The sequence below is a fragment of the Lynx canadensis genome, chromosome D3, assembly GCF_007474595.2.
Source record: "Lynx canadensis isolate LIC74 chromosome D3, mLynCan4.pri.v2, whole genome shotgun sequence".
NCBI classification, from domain to species: Eukaryota; Metazoa; Chordata; class Mammalia; order Carnivora; family Felidae; genus Lynx; species Lynx canadensis.
Window position 1 is genome coordinate 53,771,847 of NC_044314.2, and position 18,021 is coordinate 53,789,867.

The window sequence follows — 18,021 nt, forward strand, 5'->3', positions numbered from 1 at the left end:
ATGGATAAAGAAGATGTGGTATATATATAGAATGGAGTATTACCCAGCAATCAAAAAGAATGAAATCTTGCCGTTTGCAACTATGTGGATGGAACTGGAGGGTATTATGCTAAGCGAAATTAGTCAGTCAGAGAAAGACAAAAATCATATGACTTCACTCATATGAGGACTTTAAGAGACAAAACAGATGAACATAAGGGAAGGGAAACAAAAATAATATAAAAACAGGGAGGGGGACACAACAGAAGAGACTCATAAATATGGAGAACAAACTGAGGGTTGCTGGAGGGGTTCTGGAAGGGGGGATGGGCTAAATGGGTAAGGGGCATTAAGGAATCTACTCCTGAAATCATTGTTTCACTATATGCTAACTAATTTGGACGTAAATTTTAAAAAATTAAAAATAAAATTAAAAAAATAAGCAGTAAACAAAGTAAAGTATATAGTTATGTCAGAGGTAATAAATGCAGTGGAAAAAATAAAGCAAGAGAGAGAATGCTGGACGTGGAAGAATGAATGATGGAATCTTAAATAGAATCACCAGAGAAGGCATTATTGAGATGGTGACATTTGAGTGAAGACTTGAGAGAGTTGAGGGAGAAAGCAATGAAAACATTAGAAGAAAGATCGCTGAAAAGGAACAGCAAATACAAAGGTGTCAAAGCGGAAAAATGCCTTCTTCAAGAAACAGCAAAATCAATATGGTTAAGCAATTGGCAAAAGCAGGCAATAAGAGATAAAGTCAGTGAAGTTCACCAAGTCTGGTTTTTTGGGGGGCTTATTATAGGCCACTCTAAGGCATGTGGCTTTTACTCTGAGGTGAGACACCATTGGAGGGTGTTGAGTAGAACAATGACATGATCTAATTTATGTTTTAGAAGGATCACTCTGTGACTATGGAGAGCAGAATTCCAGGGAACATGGAAGTAAGAAGACCAGTTAGAAGACTACTGCAAAAATCCAGGTTTGATACTTTTGTACTAGGATGGTAGCTGTAGAGGTGATGGGACATAGTCAAATTGGTATGTTTTGAAGGACTTAACCAATAGGTTTGGCTAACTGCTGTTCTAGACCCTGGAGATGGTTTAACCACAAGGTTGGATGAGGGTCAGAAAAGAAAAAGGTGGCAAAGATGAGCCAACGGTTTTGACTTGAGCAATTTACCCTAGACGGAGAAGATGGCAAGAAGAGCAGGGTCTGTAGATAAGATCAGAAGATCAGTTTTCAAAAGGGAGAAGATAACATATGGGGACAGATGCCAGCCAGTAGGTAGATGTGGTGGTGAGAGCTTGTGGAAGTCTATTTTGCCCAGTGACTTAAAAGGTCATCAACTGAGAGCAAGGATGGGAGAAAAGGTGCTGGAGATGCGAGGAGACAAATTTTAAACTGATATCTAAGAGAGCAGAAGCATCAAGATAACATCAAGGGCTCACTTGAGGTCTTTGGTCATATGTAAGCTATGACCATTCAGGAGTGCCTGGGTGGCTCAGTCGGTTGAGCGTCTAACTCTTGGTTTTGGCTCAGGTCATGATCCCAGGGTTGTGGGATTCAGCCCCTTGTGAGGCTGAGCACTGAGTGTGGAGCTTGCTTAAGATTCTATCTCTGCCCCTCTCCCCAACTTGCTCTCTCTCTCACTCTCAAATAAACAAAATGAAAAAAAATTTAAACTGTGACCATTCAGCTTGTTTCCTCCAGTTGAACAGACAAAGCATTAGCATATTAGTTAGTTTGGGGTAGGATAACTGCTCTACAAACCCCAAATTTTAGTGCCTTAACACAACTGAAGTTGATTTCTAAGAAATTTACATGGACTATCTCACCTGACGCACACAATGGATGACTAAAGTAGATGCTATCATTATGCCCTTGTCTAGATAAGAAAACCAAAGAATTGTTTGAAGTAAGCCTAAGCCATAATTTTTGTTTTAGGTATTCGTTTTATTTGGGAGTATTTTAAAAAAACTGCCTCACAAGATTAATTCAGCAAATGTGATTTGGTCACTACATTCATTCATTAACAAGTTATTATTAATATCAACTATGTCAGGCTAAAAACAGTTTATGATCTTAGAAATATTTGCTTTTTCATCAGTGGAGGAGCAATTCTTTAATTAATTGCCGGGAACAGGTAAATTATTTTCTAGGTAATTCTTATTTCATCTTTTGGTTTGCCTTATTCATATTCTCTCTTCTGTCTTCTTGAATCTTTAGTGTTTTTTCTAAGCATTTATCTTTTTTTTCAAATGTATTTTTTTGTTGTTATTTATTTTTGAGAGAGAGTGCAAGTGGGGAAGGGGCAGAGAGACAGGGAGCGAGAGGATTCGAAGTAGGCTCCACATTGACAGCAGAGAGCCTGATGCAGGGCTTGAACCCACAAACTGAGAGATCACAACCTGAGCTGAAATCTGATGCTTAACCGACTGAGCCACCCAGGCACCCCTCAAAAGTATTAGTGTGAAAGTAATAACTTCCCCCAAATATTCTTAATTCAATTCCACATTATTTTTTATCTTGTATACCAATCCTGAATTTAAAAATAATTGTAATTTTTAAAGCAATTCTTTATGTAGAACTTTCTACACCCTTTTAATACATTTATTTGTAGTTTTGCAGCTTTAAAACTAATTTCCAAACAGATTAATTTAACCGCCTTAATTTTATTTAAAAGAAAGGAGCTCCTCCTACTGTTTTCCTGGATTAATGCTAATTTTTTACATCCTAGTTTACATAGAAAGAATTACAATTGCATTTATGTAGGCACAACCAGAATGTAAGCCACGTCTCTCACCATTCGAAAGTTTCTTATATGCAATACAAATTGTAAGTGATCACTAGGAAATTATTGACTTTGGCAGTAAATACCAAAGGTTAATTCAGCCACACTTTCTGTTGTTTGGGTAAGGAGTTTCCCTTCTTGAACCAAAGAAGAGAGCACAGAATTGTAAAACAAAATGTGGGATTTGGGTCAGGCCATTTACCAGCTATGTGCATTTGAACAAATAACCAGTTACCAAATATTTACTGGCACCCATGGAAAATTAGGCACTATCTTAGGAGTTAGGGATACATGAGTAAAGAACACTGGTCCCTGTCCTCCCTTCTCTCCTACCCCTAGGCAAGCAGAGACATGAGTTATAATCCTGGTTCTTTTACTACGTTTTGGGTAACACGGGCAAGTTATCAAAATATTTGAGCCTTATTTCCTAATCTGTGAAGTGGACGTAATAATACCTACCTCACAGGGTTGTTGTAAGAGCTAAATGATAAAAATGCTTTGGTAAAATACCTAGCACATAATAGGTACATATTAACAGGAGTTCCTTTCTTTCTCTCTAGATTTTTCTGGTCTCACACAAAAGCCTCACCTTGAGGCAACAGTGTCCTTTTAATAATTATAGTAACCCGTAAGAATCAAATATTATATACTCTGAGCTCTTGAAACATTAATGGAAGGTTTTCTCAACCTTGGCACTACTGACGTTCTGGGCCAAATAATGCTCTGTTGTAGGGGGCTAGCCTGTGCACTGTGGAATGTTTAGCAGTAGTCCTGGCCTCTATGCATGAGATGCCAGTAGCAGCTCCCTGGCAGTGAAAATCAAAAATGCCTTCAGGTATTCAAATATTCCCTTGGGGAAAAAAGTCACCTGTGGTTGAGAACCTCTGCATTAGTGAATCATAAACTCACACGTAGTAGGTCTTGAAGAGCATTTTTAAAAGTTAAATGGCATAAAACAGACACATGAAAAGATGCTCAATATCACTCATCATCAGGGAAACACAAATCAAAACCAAAATGAGATACCACCTCACACTGGTCAGAAGGGCTAAAGTTAACAACTCAGGAAACAATAGATGTTGGCAAGGACATGGAGAAAGAGGAGCCCTTTTGCACTGTTGGTGGGAATGAAAAGTGGTGCAGCCACTCTGGAAAACAGTATGGAGGTTTCTCAAAAAATTAAAAATAGAACTACCTTACAACCCAGCAACTGCACTACTAGGAATTTATCCAGAGGATACCAAAAATGCTGATTCGAAGGGGCACATGCACCCCAATGTTTATAGCTGTGCTATCGACAATAGCCAAATTATGGAAAGAGCCCAAATATCCATCAACTGACAAATGGATTAAGAAGATGTGGCATGCAGGGGCACCTGGGTGGCTCAGTCGGTTAAGCATCCAACTTCAGCTCAGGTCATGATCTCACAGTTTGTGGGTTCGAGCCCTGCATTGGGCTCTGTGCTAATAGCTCAGAGCCTGAAGCCTGCTTCAGATTCTGTGTCTCCCTCTCTCTCTGCCCCTCCCATGCTCAGGCTCTGTCTCTCAATAATAAATAAAAGTAAAAAAAAAAAAGTTTAAAAAAAAAGATGTGGCATGCATATATATATATATATATATATATATGCGCATACACACACACATACACCCACATACATACAATGGAATACTATTCAGCGATGAAAAACAATGAAATCCTGCCACTTGCAACAAAGTGGATAGAACTAGAGGGTATTATACTCAGCAAAATAAGTCAATCAGAGAAAGACAAATATATGATTTCACTCATGTGGAATCTGAAGAAACTCAACAGATGAACATAAGGGAAGGGAGGGAAAATACAATAAAACAGAGGGGGAGGCAAATCATAAGAGACAATTAAATACAGAGAACAAACTGAGGGTTGCTGGAGAGAGGTGAGGTGGGAAGGTGGGTTAAATGGGTAATGGGCATTAAGGAGTGCACTTTTCTGGATGAGCACTGGGTGTCACATGTAAGAGATGAATCACTGGGTTCTGCATTGTAAGTTAACTAACTTGAAAATAAATTAATAAAAAAAAAGTAAAGCTGTACAATAAAGAAGTCAGAATGGGAAAAAAGTTAAATGGCCCAATTTTGAAATAGAAATCTTAGAAAACATTGTACATACTCAAGTATTATGTAGTGATATAAATTTCATACAGCAAGTTTTAAAAGTTTGAAAGCCACTGTTCTATACTTAATAAGACCTTTCACATAAACTATCTCATTTAATCAGGAAACTCTATCAAGTAGGCAGGAAGATGTTATCCCCATTTTACAAATCAGAAAATTGAGGCTGAGGTCAGCTGAGTGATTTGCCCTCAGTGTTACTCAGTAGGCTGAAGAGCGGATATGATGCAGAACCCAAGTCTCTAAAGTTAAGGTAAAAAGGAGATTGTTACCTGAGGGCAAACATCTCTTATGGGGTCAGAAGAATAGAGACATTATAGAGTCAGAGGTCTTTGGCAGTGGGTCCAATCATTAAAACAAGTATCAATATATTAGATGCATGTGAAAATGTGAAAAACATTTTATCAAGGTTTTTATTTTTCCACAGTGGCTTGCTAACCTTTGTGTACCCAGAGTTACTTGTGGAATGAATAAAGGAATGAATGAACACTGACCACACAATTCCTATTCCTCTTCAATCACCCAGTTTCTCTGATAACCTTTAGACAATTAAGCATGCTCCTCCATTTGCCTGGAACCTCTCCTCTCTTTTCCCACTGACCTGTTTTTTTTTAACTTTTAACTTTTATTTTTAATTCCTTTTTTTTTTTTTAAATAAGCTCTATGCCCAATGTGGGGGCTTGACCTCACCACCCCAGATCGAGAGTCGCATGCTCTACAGACTTAGCCAGCCAGGTGCCCTTCCCCATTGACTTTTAGAATCAGCTCTTCAAAAGTCCTCTAGGGGCCACCTTCCACAAATCCCCACACAGGTTTATTTCTTCCCATGTTCCTTCTATGGGCCTTATGCAATTGTACTGTAACGATCTGTTTTACAAACTGTTCCCTGACACTCCCTGTGCCTTTGCAATCCTTTCTACTCCCTCTCCGCCAATCCCCCCAGAGATAGCAGCTTTATTCTATTTCAAACAGCATAAACCACAACACCCACCACAACACTTGGAAATACAGGGGCTGTGTAATACCTGTTGACTGATTGAGAGGAAAGAAACAAGGCAAACAAGGCAATTATCTGACACTTAGAAAAGCAAAAGAATGCTGCTGCTTCCTTCCGAGCTGAGAAGACTAAACTATTTCATTGTGGGTTAAAGTTTTCTTTCTGAAGACAAGGACAGTACTTGGAAGCCTCCAGGTCTCCGTGGTGGCAGGTCACCACTCAGTGGAGGTGCGAGTGCACTGCAGGGTGCTCACACTGCTGCCCAAGTCAGACCCCAAAACCAAACTGCGGTACCCGTATCTCTAAGCCGTCTGGACTTGGCCTGCCGCTGCCTAGGTCTTAGGCCCTAAGCTGTCTAGCTCTGCATCCCCAAGTGTTAAGAGTTCCTTAGGACCCCAGTTATACAGATGGCTTCACAGGACTTGCTCTAAAGCGATTCTGAATCATTACGTTGGAGATAAGGCACCCAGTATTTTGAATTTTTACCAGCACCTCTGAGATTCTTAATATCAAGGCCATTTAGGAAACTAATCATCTTTGTGTCACTCCCACTATAGAATTAGGGCAGTTATTTATTTTTCAGTGATTTTTACCTCAATGTTAACCTTGGAATATGCTATTGGTTAGTAGATAAAATGCTCCTGAGGTCCTCGAAGTTGCAGTGTGTTAATATTCAGAATACATAATAATGCAACTTTTAGCTTCCTTTTAGCAGGGTGATTCAAGTGAGAGGCCAAAACCACAGCCACCCCCAACGTCAGAACTGTTCTGGCCACGTGAGCCAAACTAGGCACTGAACCTCAGGGCTGGGATGACGATCCTGAGTAATATCGGTCCAACTCACTCCTTTTGTAGTTGAGCTCAAGAGAGCTGAGGTGACCGTGAGCACCACAGTCTTCTCTTCCTCACCAGACTCTGGATGGAAAAGGACAGAGGACAGAACTGGGGCGGGCTTTCCTTTAACGAGATGCATTGTTAGAAGCTGTCCAAGAAAAGGAGAGCTGAGAAAACATAGGCCGCACTTTTTAATCCCTATTTTCACCAAGCCGCAAGTCCGCTTCACAGTGAGAGATTGGGGCAAGATTTAGTCAGCTCTTGCTGGTCGCCTGTCTTCCCTCCTAGTCAGGTCCCGACTTCCCTTGTTAACCGGGGCTCTGGTGGGAAAAACAGCAAACGGTTTTGAAGAGGGAGGAAGTCTTCATCATCCGTGACCTCATGACATCCGCCTGGGCCAAAAAAAAGTAGTGGCCGCTTGGCTGAGGGCCCTAGGGACTTAGGAAAGTTTGCTCCAATGTATAAGGGGTGGGACCCTTCGAAACAGCACAGTACACAGAGATAGAACCTCCTACCCGTAGACCTCACAGGCAGAGACCCACGCCCTGAGTGAGTCCCGCGCGCAGGCGCACGACCGTCCGGCGGCCGGGGTCTGGCCCTCTGGGAAGCGCGGGCGCGGGTCACGTGGGCCGCGCAGCCCTCTGCGCTATTTCCCTACAAGGACTTGGGCTTGCCAGGCCCCGCCCCTGGACGTGCCCTGGAATGTGCAGGGAGGCAAACCCACAGGGCAGGCTCACCCATTTACCAACAGGAAAGGGGGGAAAAAGCCTACATTGAAAGAGGAGGTACAAAAATATGGAAACTCAGTAGAACAATTACACGAACGAACCATTACACATTCGTCTATGTTCTAAGTCGCCCGCTTTATGCTCCTTCCTGTGCACTCGTTCAAAATTGCGCCCTCCTAGGACACTGGCAACTCCCCCCACCCGTCGTCTTTCTATTAAGTCAGGCCCACTCTGTCGGCCGACAATGGTGACTAGGCTTCCTTCCGGTTTGCTAAGCGGAGGCCGGAAGTGTTGGTTTTAGGGGGCTTTGGGAGTAGAAGAGTGCTGATAGCGGCAGCGAGAGCAGCGAAGGGGTTACCGAAGTGCTGGGATTCTTGCGGCTGTGCAGGGTGAGTGGTGCCCGCGATAAGGTGCGCGAGGCCCATCGCGGGGGCCCATCTCGACGGGGCGGCTGGGACGGCAGTAGCGGGCCACCGGAGCCGGGAGTGCACCTGGGCAGGTGTACTGGCGGGTTCCTTGTTTCGAGCCCAAGGGCCAGCTCTGGGATCGAAGGCCACGCCCGGAAGTAGCCGAGGCGCGGACTTTGTCCCTTTGCCCAAAGTCGGAGCTAGAGGAGTGTGGTTTAGCTCGCTGGCGCCGCGATCTTGGGCGACAGCCGGGCCTGCGAAACCCGAACCCCGCGGCGCTGACTCCTGGACTATGTTTAGTTTCTAACGTAAACTTGCCGGATTCAAGAGAGTTTGCGCAAAAACCGAAGCCCAGTGTCCGCCGTGCTGCAGCTGTTGTTGCAGCTGTGTGGCTACGTTTAGTAGGAATAACCAACTCAAATTAGCAGCTTCCTCAGCTCAGCATCCACTTCTGTAATTAGAACTTTTTTTTTAAATGATAATTTACAAAGAGGGGTTGAGGGTGTAGTCTGCCGTTTGAGAAAACTCCAAAATACAATACCATGTTCCTTTTGGGTGGAGACCTCGGGTTATTGTCAGTTTGCCAGAGTGTTTCCTTTTAAAGTAGTTGAGCTGGTGTATGAAAGTATATATCAGTTCTTAAAGCAGAACTTTGGAACAAATATGCGTTCAGTTGAGATTTTAACTTAAGTGGAAAATGTTTTCTATCTGAAGGTGAAGAAAGTGAATGTTTTTTAAAACTATTTGTTTCATGTTCTGGAAGGCTTTTGATAAAACTTAACAAGAAAAGCTTTCCGTTTTCAAGAGTGAGCATTTACTGGCATGTGAACCTTGACAACGAATTGCCTTTGTCAAGTGCTAAGAACTTTTTGGGTGTGGCTAAGAGATCTAATCCTACCTTTAACCGGAAGTTTGCATAGGAGTTGAAAGCTCGCTTCATTTGGAACAGAAGCACTAACCTGAAAATATATTTTTAAAAAAACTGGGGATGGCACCAAAAAAAATCGCATAAACTTCGCTTCAGGGGGAAGTACGTTGATAAATGAGGTAGGAAATTTGGTCTGGATTTGGAAAAAAAGATACTACATGCTACCACATTAGGAAGTGTTTTCAAAGATGGGAGTTTTTCTTTAAAGAATGTATCATACTTCCTAGGATACTATCAGTTGTATCAGTTCTGTAGAAGAAACATCTCTATTTTATATCTATTACCACTTTATAAATGCTAGACTCGGGGCGCCTGGGTGGCGCAGTCGGTTAAGCGTCCGACTTCAGCCAGGTCACGATCTCGCGGTCCGTGAGTTCGAGCCCCGCGTCGGGCTCTGGGCTGATGGCTCAGAGCCTGGAGCCTGTTTCCGATTCTGTGTCTCCCTCTCTCTCTGCCCCTCCCCCGTTCATGCTCTGTCTCTCTCTGTCCCAAAAATAAATAAACGTTGAAAAAAAAAATTAAAAAAAAAAAAATAAATGCTAGACTCTAGAATTCTAACTAGAGTAACAAAGTATAATATTAGTATGGATTAATATTATTTTATAAATGAAACCATAGTATATCTTGAGATGCTGAAAAATCTTCTGGTTGCCCTTGGTGTGTGGAAGAAGACTTTGAGGACCTTTACTTCTACCACTTAATCTAGTCTAATATTTTCCTTACATGATTTGTATCCCTTCTTTTGTCATAACCCTGAATTGAGTTTCTTCCTATTTGATCATGCTAAAACACCCCCAAATTCATTGCTAGCAACACTTACGTCTTCTGATTTAAAACAAGGTTATACTCCTTTAGATCTGTAAACTGAATATTCTTGACCACCATTGACTATGTTTCATTCACTTTCTTGTGCATCTGAAATCCTTTCATTTTTCATAGAGGCCTGCTCTGCAAGTTTCCCTGCTTTAAAGTTTAATACAACAAATATGCCTTCACATGAAAGAGCTTTCATTAAATGCTTCAGAAATAAACTCCAGACTCTAACTTTGAATGAGTGAGAATTCTATAACTTGAAAATCTCAGATGCTTACATCTTCCCATCCTAAATAAAGAATATTTACATTGATGCATGAAATGTTTTCAGTGTTTTTTACCCTAGCTTCCTAAATTTCTACGAGTTGTGCATTTGTTTGTTACATAAAGAGAGCTATAGTCTCGCTTGTTTGGGGAAAGTCAAAATGGATAACAAACTAGAATCGTAGCAAGGAGGACAGTGACAATACCATAAGTGATCTGCTCTTTGTGATCATAGCACTGTTCCTGATATGGCTCCCTCTTCATCAGTGTTTATTCCACCCATACTTTTAGTTTGGTAGGAAAAACTTAACCACGCTTTCCTTATTGTAAAGATTTTATTTTCTTTTTCTAAGTAATCTCCACAGCGAATGTGGGGCTTGAACTCACAACCCCAAGATCAAGAGTTGCACAGTCCATCGACTGAGCCAACCAGGTGCCCCTACATTTTCTGTATTTTAGAACAACTTACTGTGAGGCTGAACTCCCTATTGCTGAAAGGCTACCAGTTTCTGGTGGGAGATAAACTCATAGACAAGAGCACAACCTCCTTGAAAAAGGCCCAGGTAGTAACTTGTCTTAACATTATACTACCAGCTTTTGGTAGAAGTAACTATCTTAATTTTTTAGAATTAAAACTAACATCTGAATCTCTTAATTCTAAGGATGTCTCTTAGCTTCTAAATGGTACAAGATTTTTCAGGGTCTTCCCCCACCATCTCGATCTTTTAGAAACAAAGATCTTCCTCAACTCACAGTATTTAATAATCATGTATCACCTTTGAGTTATTTTTCATTATTGTCACACATTGTTTTAACTTGAGAGTTCTTCAGGAATGAAAACTATGCGTCATTCCATAAATTTAACCAATCAGTTCATTTCCTTTTTTTTTTTTTTTAATGTATATTTATTTTTGACAGCAAGAGCACGAGCTGGGTAGCGGCAGTGAGAGGGGGGAACAGAGTATCCAAAGTGCGCCCCGCGCTGACAACAGCCACCCCAATGTGGGTCTCAAACTCACAAATTGTGAGATCATGATCTGAGCCAAAATTGGACGCTCAACTGACTGAGCCATCCATGCACCCCTCATTTCATTTCTTTATAGTTGCTTCCCCAACTATATTTTAACCTTTTTAAGATAGGACAATTGACTTACGTTTAATTCTTAAGTAGTTTTCAACACTAGTGACATTTGATGCACTTTGGTATAATTCATCGATCATATTAAAGATTGATGATTAAGTATTGATTGAGCTAAAATTCTGTGAAAGACCACTGTCAGTGCTGACCAAAGGGAGAAAAAAAAAACCTTTATAACTTTTACAAACCGTTTTTACAATGAATACAAATTTAAAGAATGCATGATTAAAAGAAACAATGGGAAATGCTTTAAAATTCATATATATATATATATGTATTTATATATATTTATGTAAAGGTACCTAGAGGACTCCCATCAAATTTAGTATTCTGAGTTTTTATAGATTAAAAAATGTGTCAACCATTTGACCTAGAATTCTCATCAGTTTCTTTGTTCTTAAAATAACTGACATTCCTGCCTCATGAAAGGAAGACAATGTTGTCAAACAAAACCGATGATTTTTAAAGACATGCTTTGATTTGCAAAGACACAGCAAAGAGAGGTGGACTGGTAAATATGTGTCACTCATTACGTCTGGATCACTAACCCCAAGTTCTTGAGTACAGTTAAAAGATGGTGGAATAATATACACTGTAACTTTCTAGTTTTTAAAAGTACATTTAGAATAGAGGGAAAAATTAAATAATGGTATTTGCTGCCCCAAAAGGTGTTACAGAATGAAAATAGGCATTCATGGTGCTGATAAATTTTGAAAGGCAGCCGCACAAATTGTGATTAAAGGAAACTTGGAAATTAGGGAGGAGTGTCTATCATAACTTCTGGGTCGTGTAGGGTATATCTTACCAACAGCACATTCCAGTGTATCACTGGGTGCTATATTGGATGGACTGGAATTTGTGACTCTCCTTTGTGGAATTTCCTACTAAAATCTGAGAACAGATTTAGCTTTTTAAAAAAATCTGAGGCAGAGCTTTTCTAATTATTTCTGTAATTGAATTTAGTCTGGGTGATGTGGTATAATCGGGAAGAATGTAGGAAACAACTTTTTAAGCTCATAGGAAGCATTGTGTTCTAAGGTCACTTTGCGGGGAGATCTAGGTAGTGCTTCATTCTTTGCAGGCCACAGATTTATTTTTAGAGCAAGGGCATAGTGTTTTGCTACATCATAGCTAAATGTTGTTTTCAGAACGTAAGCTTTAAAATTGTTATCCTGGTCAGAGAGTGAAATCAGTAGTGCCTATTTTAGTCCTGCTTGGAAGAATATAACTCAATACAGTGACCTAGTCTCCCTGGTTAGAGGTTTTGCCGACTACCATCGCCACCTCAGCTCTGAAGGATGGTACGGTAACATTTTGTTATCTGAGGACTGTGGGCTTTTTAACATCAAACAAATTTTTATAGTCTTTTAAAGATTGAGTGCTGAAAAGAAAATTGCCTTTCCATTTCAGTTGTTATTAGGCATTCTTTTTATTTTAACTTGAATTTTACAGGGATAAATTTAGATTATTAGAGAGTAAAGGTAGTTTCCTTAGCTCTTAACATGTTTTCTAAAACTTAAAACAAATAAATAGCTTTAAAAACTGTTGCGCTATGTCTTTTGTCTAGAGAATTTAGTCACACCTTAAGGGACTTAGCTTGGCTCTATGCAAGAAATTGCTTTTGACAGAGTGGACGTATCTGTAAAACTTATAGGTGAATTCATAGTTTTTTTAGACTTTCCAGTTAGCTTTTCAACAAATCTCTTTCATGAGCTACTTTGATTCCAGAAGTGAGGGTGCAAGAAAATTGTTAGTTGCGAGTGGAAGAATGCTATTTGACAATGGAGATTAAGAGATGAAGACCTATTCCATCAATTAGTCTTCCTTCCTACTTTCTGTCTACCTTAGATTGGGACGGCTAGTTTAGGCTAGGGCTGTGGGAAAGACTTGTTGAAGATGAATTAGTATTCCCCAGTACTGCCACAGCACTGAAGTATAAAACCAGTACTGTTTCCCCAAGTGTAAAACCAGTACTTACCTGGCTATGCTGCAGCACAGGGGACATGCAATCTTGTTGATATGCTCTGAGCTTTGAATTATGTGAGTTACAGTTTGGAATTTGAAGTTAGTGATGGACTGTTCATTAGATGTTATGACTACTAAGGGTGAGTGAACTCAAAGTTGAGTTGGTTTTTCTCTTTGTAGTTTGGTTCTGTAAGAGTATTGATTAGTTGAGACAGATGTTTGCTAAGTGATACTGCCCTGCTGAGTAGTTTTTAGGCACATCTCTAAGTAGCTCAGACATGTCAGGAAGTTTGATGCAGCTTAGTTTTTATTAATCTTTGTGTTTTGTATATTTCCCTTCCTAATTAGGATTTAACTACCACCATGTCGAGCAAAAGGGCGAAGACCAAGACCACCAAGAAGCGCCCGCAGCGCGCAACATCCAATGTGTTTGCCATGTTTGACCAGTCACAGATTCAGGAATTCAAAGAGGCCTTCAACATGATTGATCAGAACAGAGATGGTTTCATTGACAAGGAAGATTTGCATGATATGCTTGCTTCCCTGGGTGATGATCAACTTTAATATTATAAAGAGAATTTCTGTAATGCCTGTGAAGCCAGTCTAATGATGCTGTAGTTTACTAAGATTCAGAGTCTGGAACAGTGTTTCCCAAAGTGTGGCCTTGGACCACCTGCAAGTTTCTGGACAGGCCTCAGGATTGGGCTGGGGGCCAGCTGTGTTTGTGTGTGTGTGTGTGTGTGTGTGTGTGTGTGTGTGTGTGTGTGTGTGTGTTGCAAACACTGATACTGATTATGAGAGCAATGTTATTCCTCCTGTCATCCCAATAGAATAACATACTATCTCTAGACTCTTAATACAGGCCTTATTCACCGAGAAGACTTTTTCCCAAATAGTTTTGCTATTACGAATACACAGCAAACTACATAAATGATAATCTTTCTTGTCAAAAAGTTTACTGTGATGATTACTTGATGCATTTTGTGATGTAAGTAAAATTATGACCCTCTTTTTTATTCAGGGAAAAATCCAACTGATGAGTATCTGGATGCCATGATGAATGAGGCTCCAGGGCCCATAAATTTCACCATGTTTCTCACGATGTTCGGTGAGAAGTTAAATGGCACAGATCCAGAAGATGTCATCAGAAATGCTTTTGCTTGCTTTGATGAAGAAGCAACTGGTAAGTCTGAGGTAACCTTTAATTACTAAGTGATTTAATTTTTAGTTGTGGTAACTAAAACGTATAATAACTTGAAATATGATGACATAATACCCTCAGGTTTATTCCATACCTGTTTTTGGACAGGCTTTTCCTATGGCATGTTAATCACTCATTTTACTGCCTCTGCCCTTAAATATTTAATTTACAATTTAATAGGTGTATTTGGAACTTCTCTAGGAAACTTACATTACTCTTTTACTAGGATAACTCCATAATGGTTAGGCTGTCAGTAATTGTGTTGAATGAATAACTTTTACCAGGGCAATCTTGGATAAAGTATAAATTGCTGTAGACCTTGATACCAGTACTGTCCCATATTTGTTTATCAGGTACCTCTCAGCTCTGAGATTGTTTAAATCTGGTGTCTAATCTTTTGCTCTAGATTCAGACTCCCTGGTTTTATATACCTATTCTGTGCGATAGCTATGTGATTTCGGGCAAGTTACTTAACTTTTTCTAAGCCTCCGTTTTCTTCCCTTATAAAATGGACACTAATATTACCTACCTCATAGTGTTGTTGTGATTATTAGATGAGGAAATGAGATAATTTATACAAAGTGCTTAGTATACTGCTAGCATAGACTTAACTTTCAAAAAACCTCAAAATTAACAACATAAATGCTTGATCCTTTGGCACAATTGCATATAAAGGAAACATAAGGGCGTAACTCACATGGCAAGTTTTTGAGAAGGAAGGCACACCCTTTATTTACGTATTACTTGGACTGTTTTAAATAGTCCAAGCATAGTCTGCTGTTGGAAGCATAGTTTCCACACAATATGGCCCCATTAGGCCTCCTCAGGTATACCATCTTCCTGTATCATCTTCCTAACCTCCTTCCAAGCTCTTCTATGCCTTGTTGTCCTAACTTACCTCTACCATTGCTCCCTCTGTATCTTCCTTACCATATCACCTGCTCCCTCTTAAAACTGAAATTCTTGTTGTTGTTTTTTTATGTTTATTTTTGAAGGAAAGAGAGACAGAATATGAGTAGGGGAGGGGCAGAGAGAGAGACACACAAAACCCAAAGCAGGCTCCAGGCTCTGAGCTGTCAGCACAAAGCCCGAACTCACCAGCCGTGTGAGATCATCATGACCTGAGCCGTAGTCAGACGCCTAACCTACTAAGCCACCCAGGTGCCCTTTAAAACTGGAATTCTTAACAGTTATACCTGGAAGGGAAAGACAGAGGAAACTTACTTTTTTTCTCCTAAAGTCACTTTTGTATTGCTTGAGCTTTTTACTGTGAGCAGTTGCTACTTTTTTTAACGGAAGGGAATACAGCCATAAAAGAGTTAAAAATCCTATCCAAGGGCACCTGGGTTGCTCAGTCAGTTAAGCATCTGACTTCAGCTCAGGTCATGATCTCGCCATTCCTCAGTTCAAGCCCCGGGCTCTGTGCTGACAGCTTAGAGCCTGGAGCCAGCTTCAGATTCTGTCTCTCTCTAATTCTCTGCGCCTCCCCTGCTCATGCTCTGTCTCAGAATATCTTATCCATTCTTCAAACTTATCTCAATGGTCACATTCTTTATAGAGCCTTAGCTGTGTTTTTATATAATATTTTTTCCTGGTTCCAGGAAAACTTAAAGCCTATCCTTTCATTCCACATCTAAAGTATATTCTTGTCTCTCTCCTGGCCTTCTGTTTTAGTTGTGTACTTATTCCCAGTCGTCACAAAATCTCTCCCCACACCCAGAGCCATGGCTCTGTCTTCAACAGCATTATATTCCCATCTTTGTAACCCCTTCTAACACCTACCACAGCTCCTTGCACATCGTTGATGATAGGTTTATATGATAGTTGAATGACTTGGCTGGGGATGAGGATTTATTTCTACAAGCTGAGAGACTAACATTTAAAGAGCTTTTTTAAATGTAGAATTTAATTAGCAAAAACCCCATAAGTCTAGAGTTGCTCTTGTGAACTGACCTTATAATTTAAACTCATAGGAAATGTATCATCAGTGTTTTAGCTTAATTTCACAAAAAAGAAAATTCAGATTTTTCTTTTTACTTTATGAATTTCAGAATCTCTTGGTCATTTATCAATTTTGCTTTAGTATTAGTGGCTGTCAATCATGATGTGAATTATTTGGAGAACCTTTTAAAAATATCAATGCCATGGGGTGCCCTGACTGGCTTAGTTGGGAAAGCATGCCATTCTTTATCTCAGGGTTGTGAATTTGGGCCCATGTTGGGTATAGAGATTACTTAAAAATAAAATCTTAAAAAAACAAAAAAACTGGACCTCAGGACTTCAGTATTCTTGCCACTGAAGCATTTTATTGATATTTATGATATGGTATTAATTTTAGTGTTATTTGCTTATAGAATAAGTGTGACCAGGGGTGCCTCGCTGGCTCCTTTGGTAGAGCATGTGACTCTCGATCTCTTGAGGTCATGTATTCAAGCCCCACATTGACTATAGAGCTTACTTAAACCAAAAACAAAAACCAAACTAAGTGTGACCATTCACGCTACTTTAAGGAACCATGAGGCTTAGATTCCTTAATCATACTTTACTGCTTTTGTTTAGGTGTAGGTTTAGGCCCTATTATGAAGACTTGGGCAGGGAAGATGATAGAGCAGAACAGGATGATAGACCTAGGCATCTGGGCATTGTCTAGGCAACTGTCTGCTGAGGCTGGCTTAAGCATGTGGAGATCCCATATTTCATATATTTGCAAGTTTATAGTTCTTAACATAAAGAACTATATGCTTGGTCAAGTGTAGATGTTCCTTGTAATCAATCCCCAGAGGAGTACGTATTCTGATCCCCAGTTCTTTATTCTTTAGGCACCATCCAGGAAGACTACCTGAGAGAGCTGCTGACAACGATGGGAGACCGGTTTACGGATGAGGAGGTGGACGAGCTGTACAGAGAAGCGCCTATCGACAAAAAGGGGAATTTCAATTACATCGAGTTCACGCGCATCCTTAAACATGGAGCAAAAGACAAAGATGATTGAAAGAACTTCAAATTCCAGCCAAACGTTCCTTGTTGCCACTTTGGGTATTTCTGAGACGTTCTCTTAGAGTCTGTTGCATGCCCTTAGCTTTGCAGCTTTTGTCTTTCTTGTATTTATTCTCAGCCATTTTGGGCACATGCATCTCTATATTCAGACTGGAAATGGGACTTTTTATGATTTTCAGATAGAAAATAGGGCAATTTAACTTACCAGCCCCTCCCCCTCAATAACTGCAGTCTACACAGATTCAGTATATTTTTTCAGAGAAAGTTATTCACTCAATTTTTTCTGAACCATTATTAAACTTTATGATAAAAACTTGCTTGTTTAAAACTTCTTATTTACCAAAATCGGCTTTTGTTACTTGCTTCTTCCAAAGAAAAGTAGATGAGGCAAAGCCTACAAAAAGATATGGTTGTTAGACCTCTCCCTTACTCCATCCAGTTTCTCTAACAATCCTATCTCTAATATTTATTCCTCCCCCTCCCAAAGAAATCCAGTTTAAACTGCCTTAATTGGGTTTCTTGCACTTTGTCTTTCAGTTTTAAAAATAATTTTCTATAGATTTGCAGAGACATGCTAGCTTTGGTAGCTTTAAATCTTTAAGTTTTACATAAATGTCAACGTCCCTCTTTATCTGTTCTAAGCTTTTGTGTATTGCATCACGTGATTTAAAATTAGACCAGGCCACTGAGCCTAATTTTAATTTGTCCTAATTTTTAAAACTATTTTAGCTCCAAAGGTTTTATGGAATGCTTCTTACCAAAAAGATTTTTTTGTATTGAATTTCAAAATGTTGGAAATACAATCCAGTATTTTTTATTGTA

At 39.9% G+C, this 18,021-nt stretch overlaps 2 protein-coding genes across 3 annotated transcripts in view; one reads left to right on the plus strand and one right to left on the minus strand.

Annotated features, from left to right (window-relative positions):
• MYOM1 (myomesin 1) overlaps nucleotides 1-7,308 on the minus strand; it is a 165,080-nt gene extending 157,772 nt beyond the window's left edge. The window contains 1 exon segment of the mRNA XM_032595461.1: nucleotides 6,518-7,308. The gene's annotated coding sequence lies outside the window, so the exon portion shown is untranslated.
• A 419-nt stretch (nucleotides 7,309-7,727) lies between these two features.
• Nucleotides 7,728-18,021, plus strand: LOC115528391 (myosin regulatory light polypeptide 9). Of its 2 annotated transcripts, none has more exons than XM_030336487.2 (4): nucleotides 7,728-7,875; nucleotides 13,350-13,548; nucleotides 14,023-14,184; nucleotides 17,022-18,021. In XM_030336487.2, the coding sequence occupies exons 2-4, from the start codon at nucleotides 13,365-13,367 to the stop codon at nucleotides 17,192-17,194; spliced, it is 519 nt and encodes a 172-aa protein (XP_030192347.1). In that variant the 5' UTR covers nucleotides 7,728-7,875; nucleotides 13,350-13,364; the 3' UTR covers nucleotides 17,195-18,021. The 2 variants fall into 2 exon arrangements, with proteins under 2 accessions (XP_030192347.1, XP_030192346.1); XM_030336486.1 differs by lacking the exon at nucleotides 7,728-7,875 and adding an exon at nucleotides 12,267-12,337.

Bases quoted from the DNA above. Each gene is read 5' to 3' on its own strand.
- LOC115528391 (XM_030336486.1), top strand. The intron at 13,549-14,022 runs GTGATGATCAAC...TTTTTTATTCAG, and splicing joins TGATATGCTTGCTTCCCTGG to GGAAAAATCCAACTGATGAG. The intron at 14,185-17,021 runs GTAAGTCTGAGG...TTTATTCTTTAG, and splicing joins CTTTGATGAAGAAGCAACTG to GCACCATCCAGGAAGACTAC.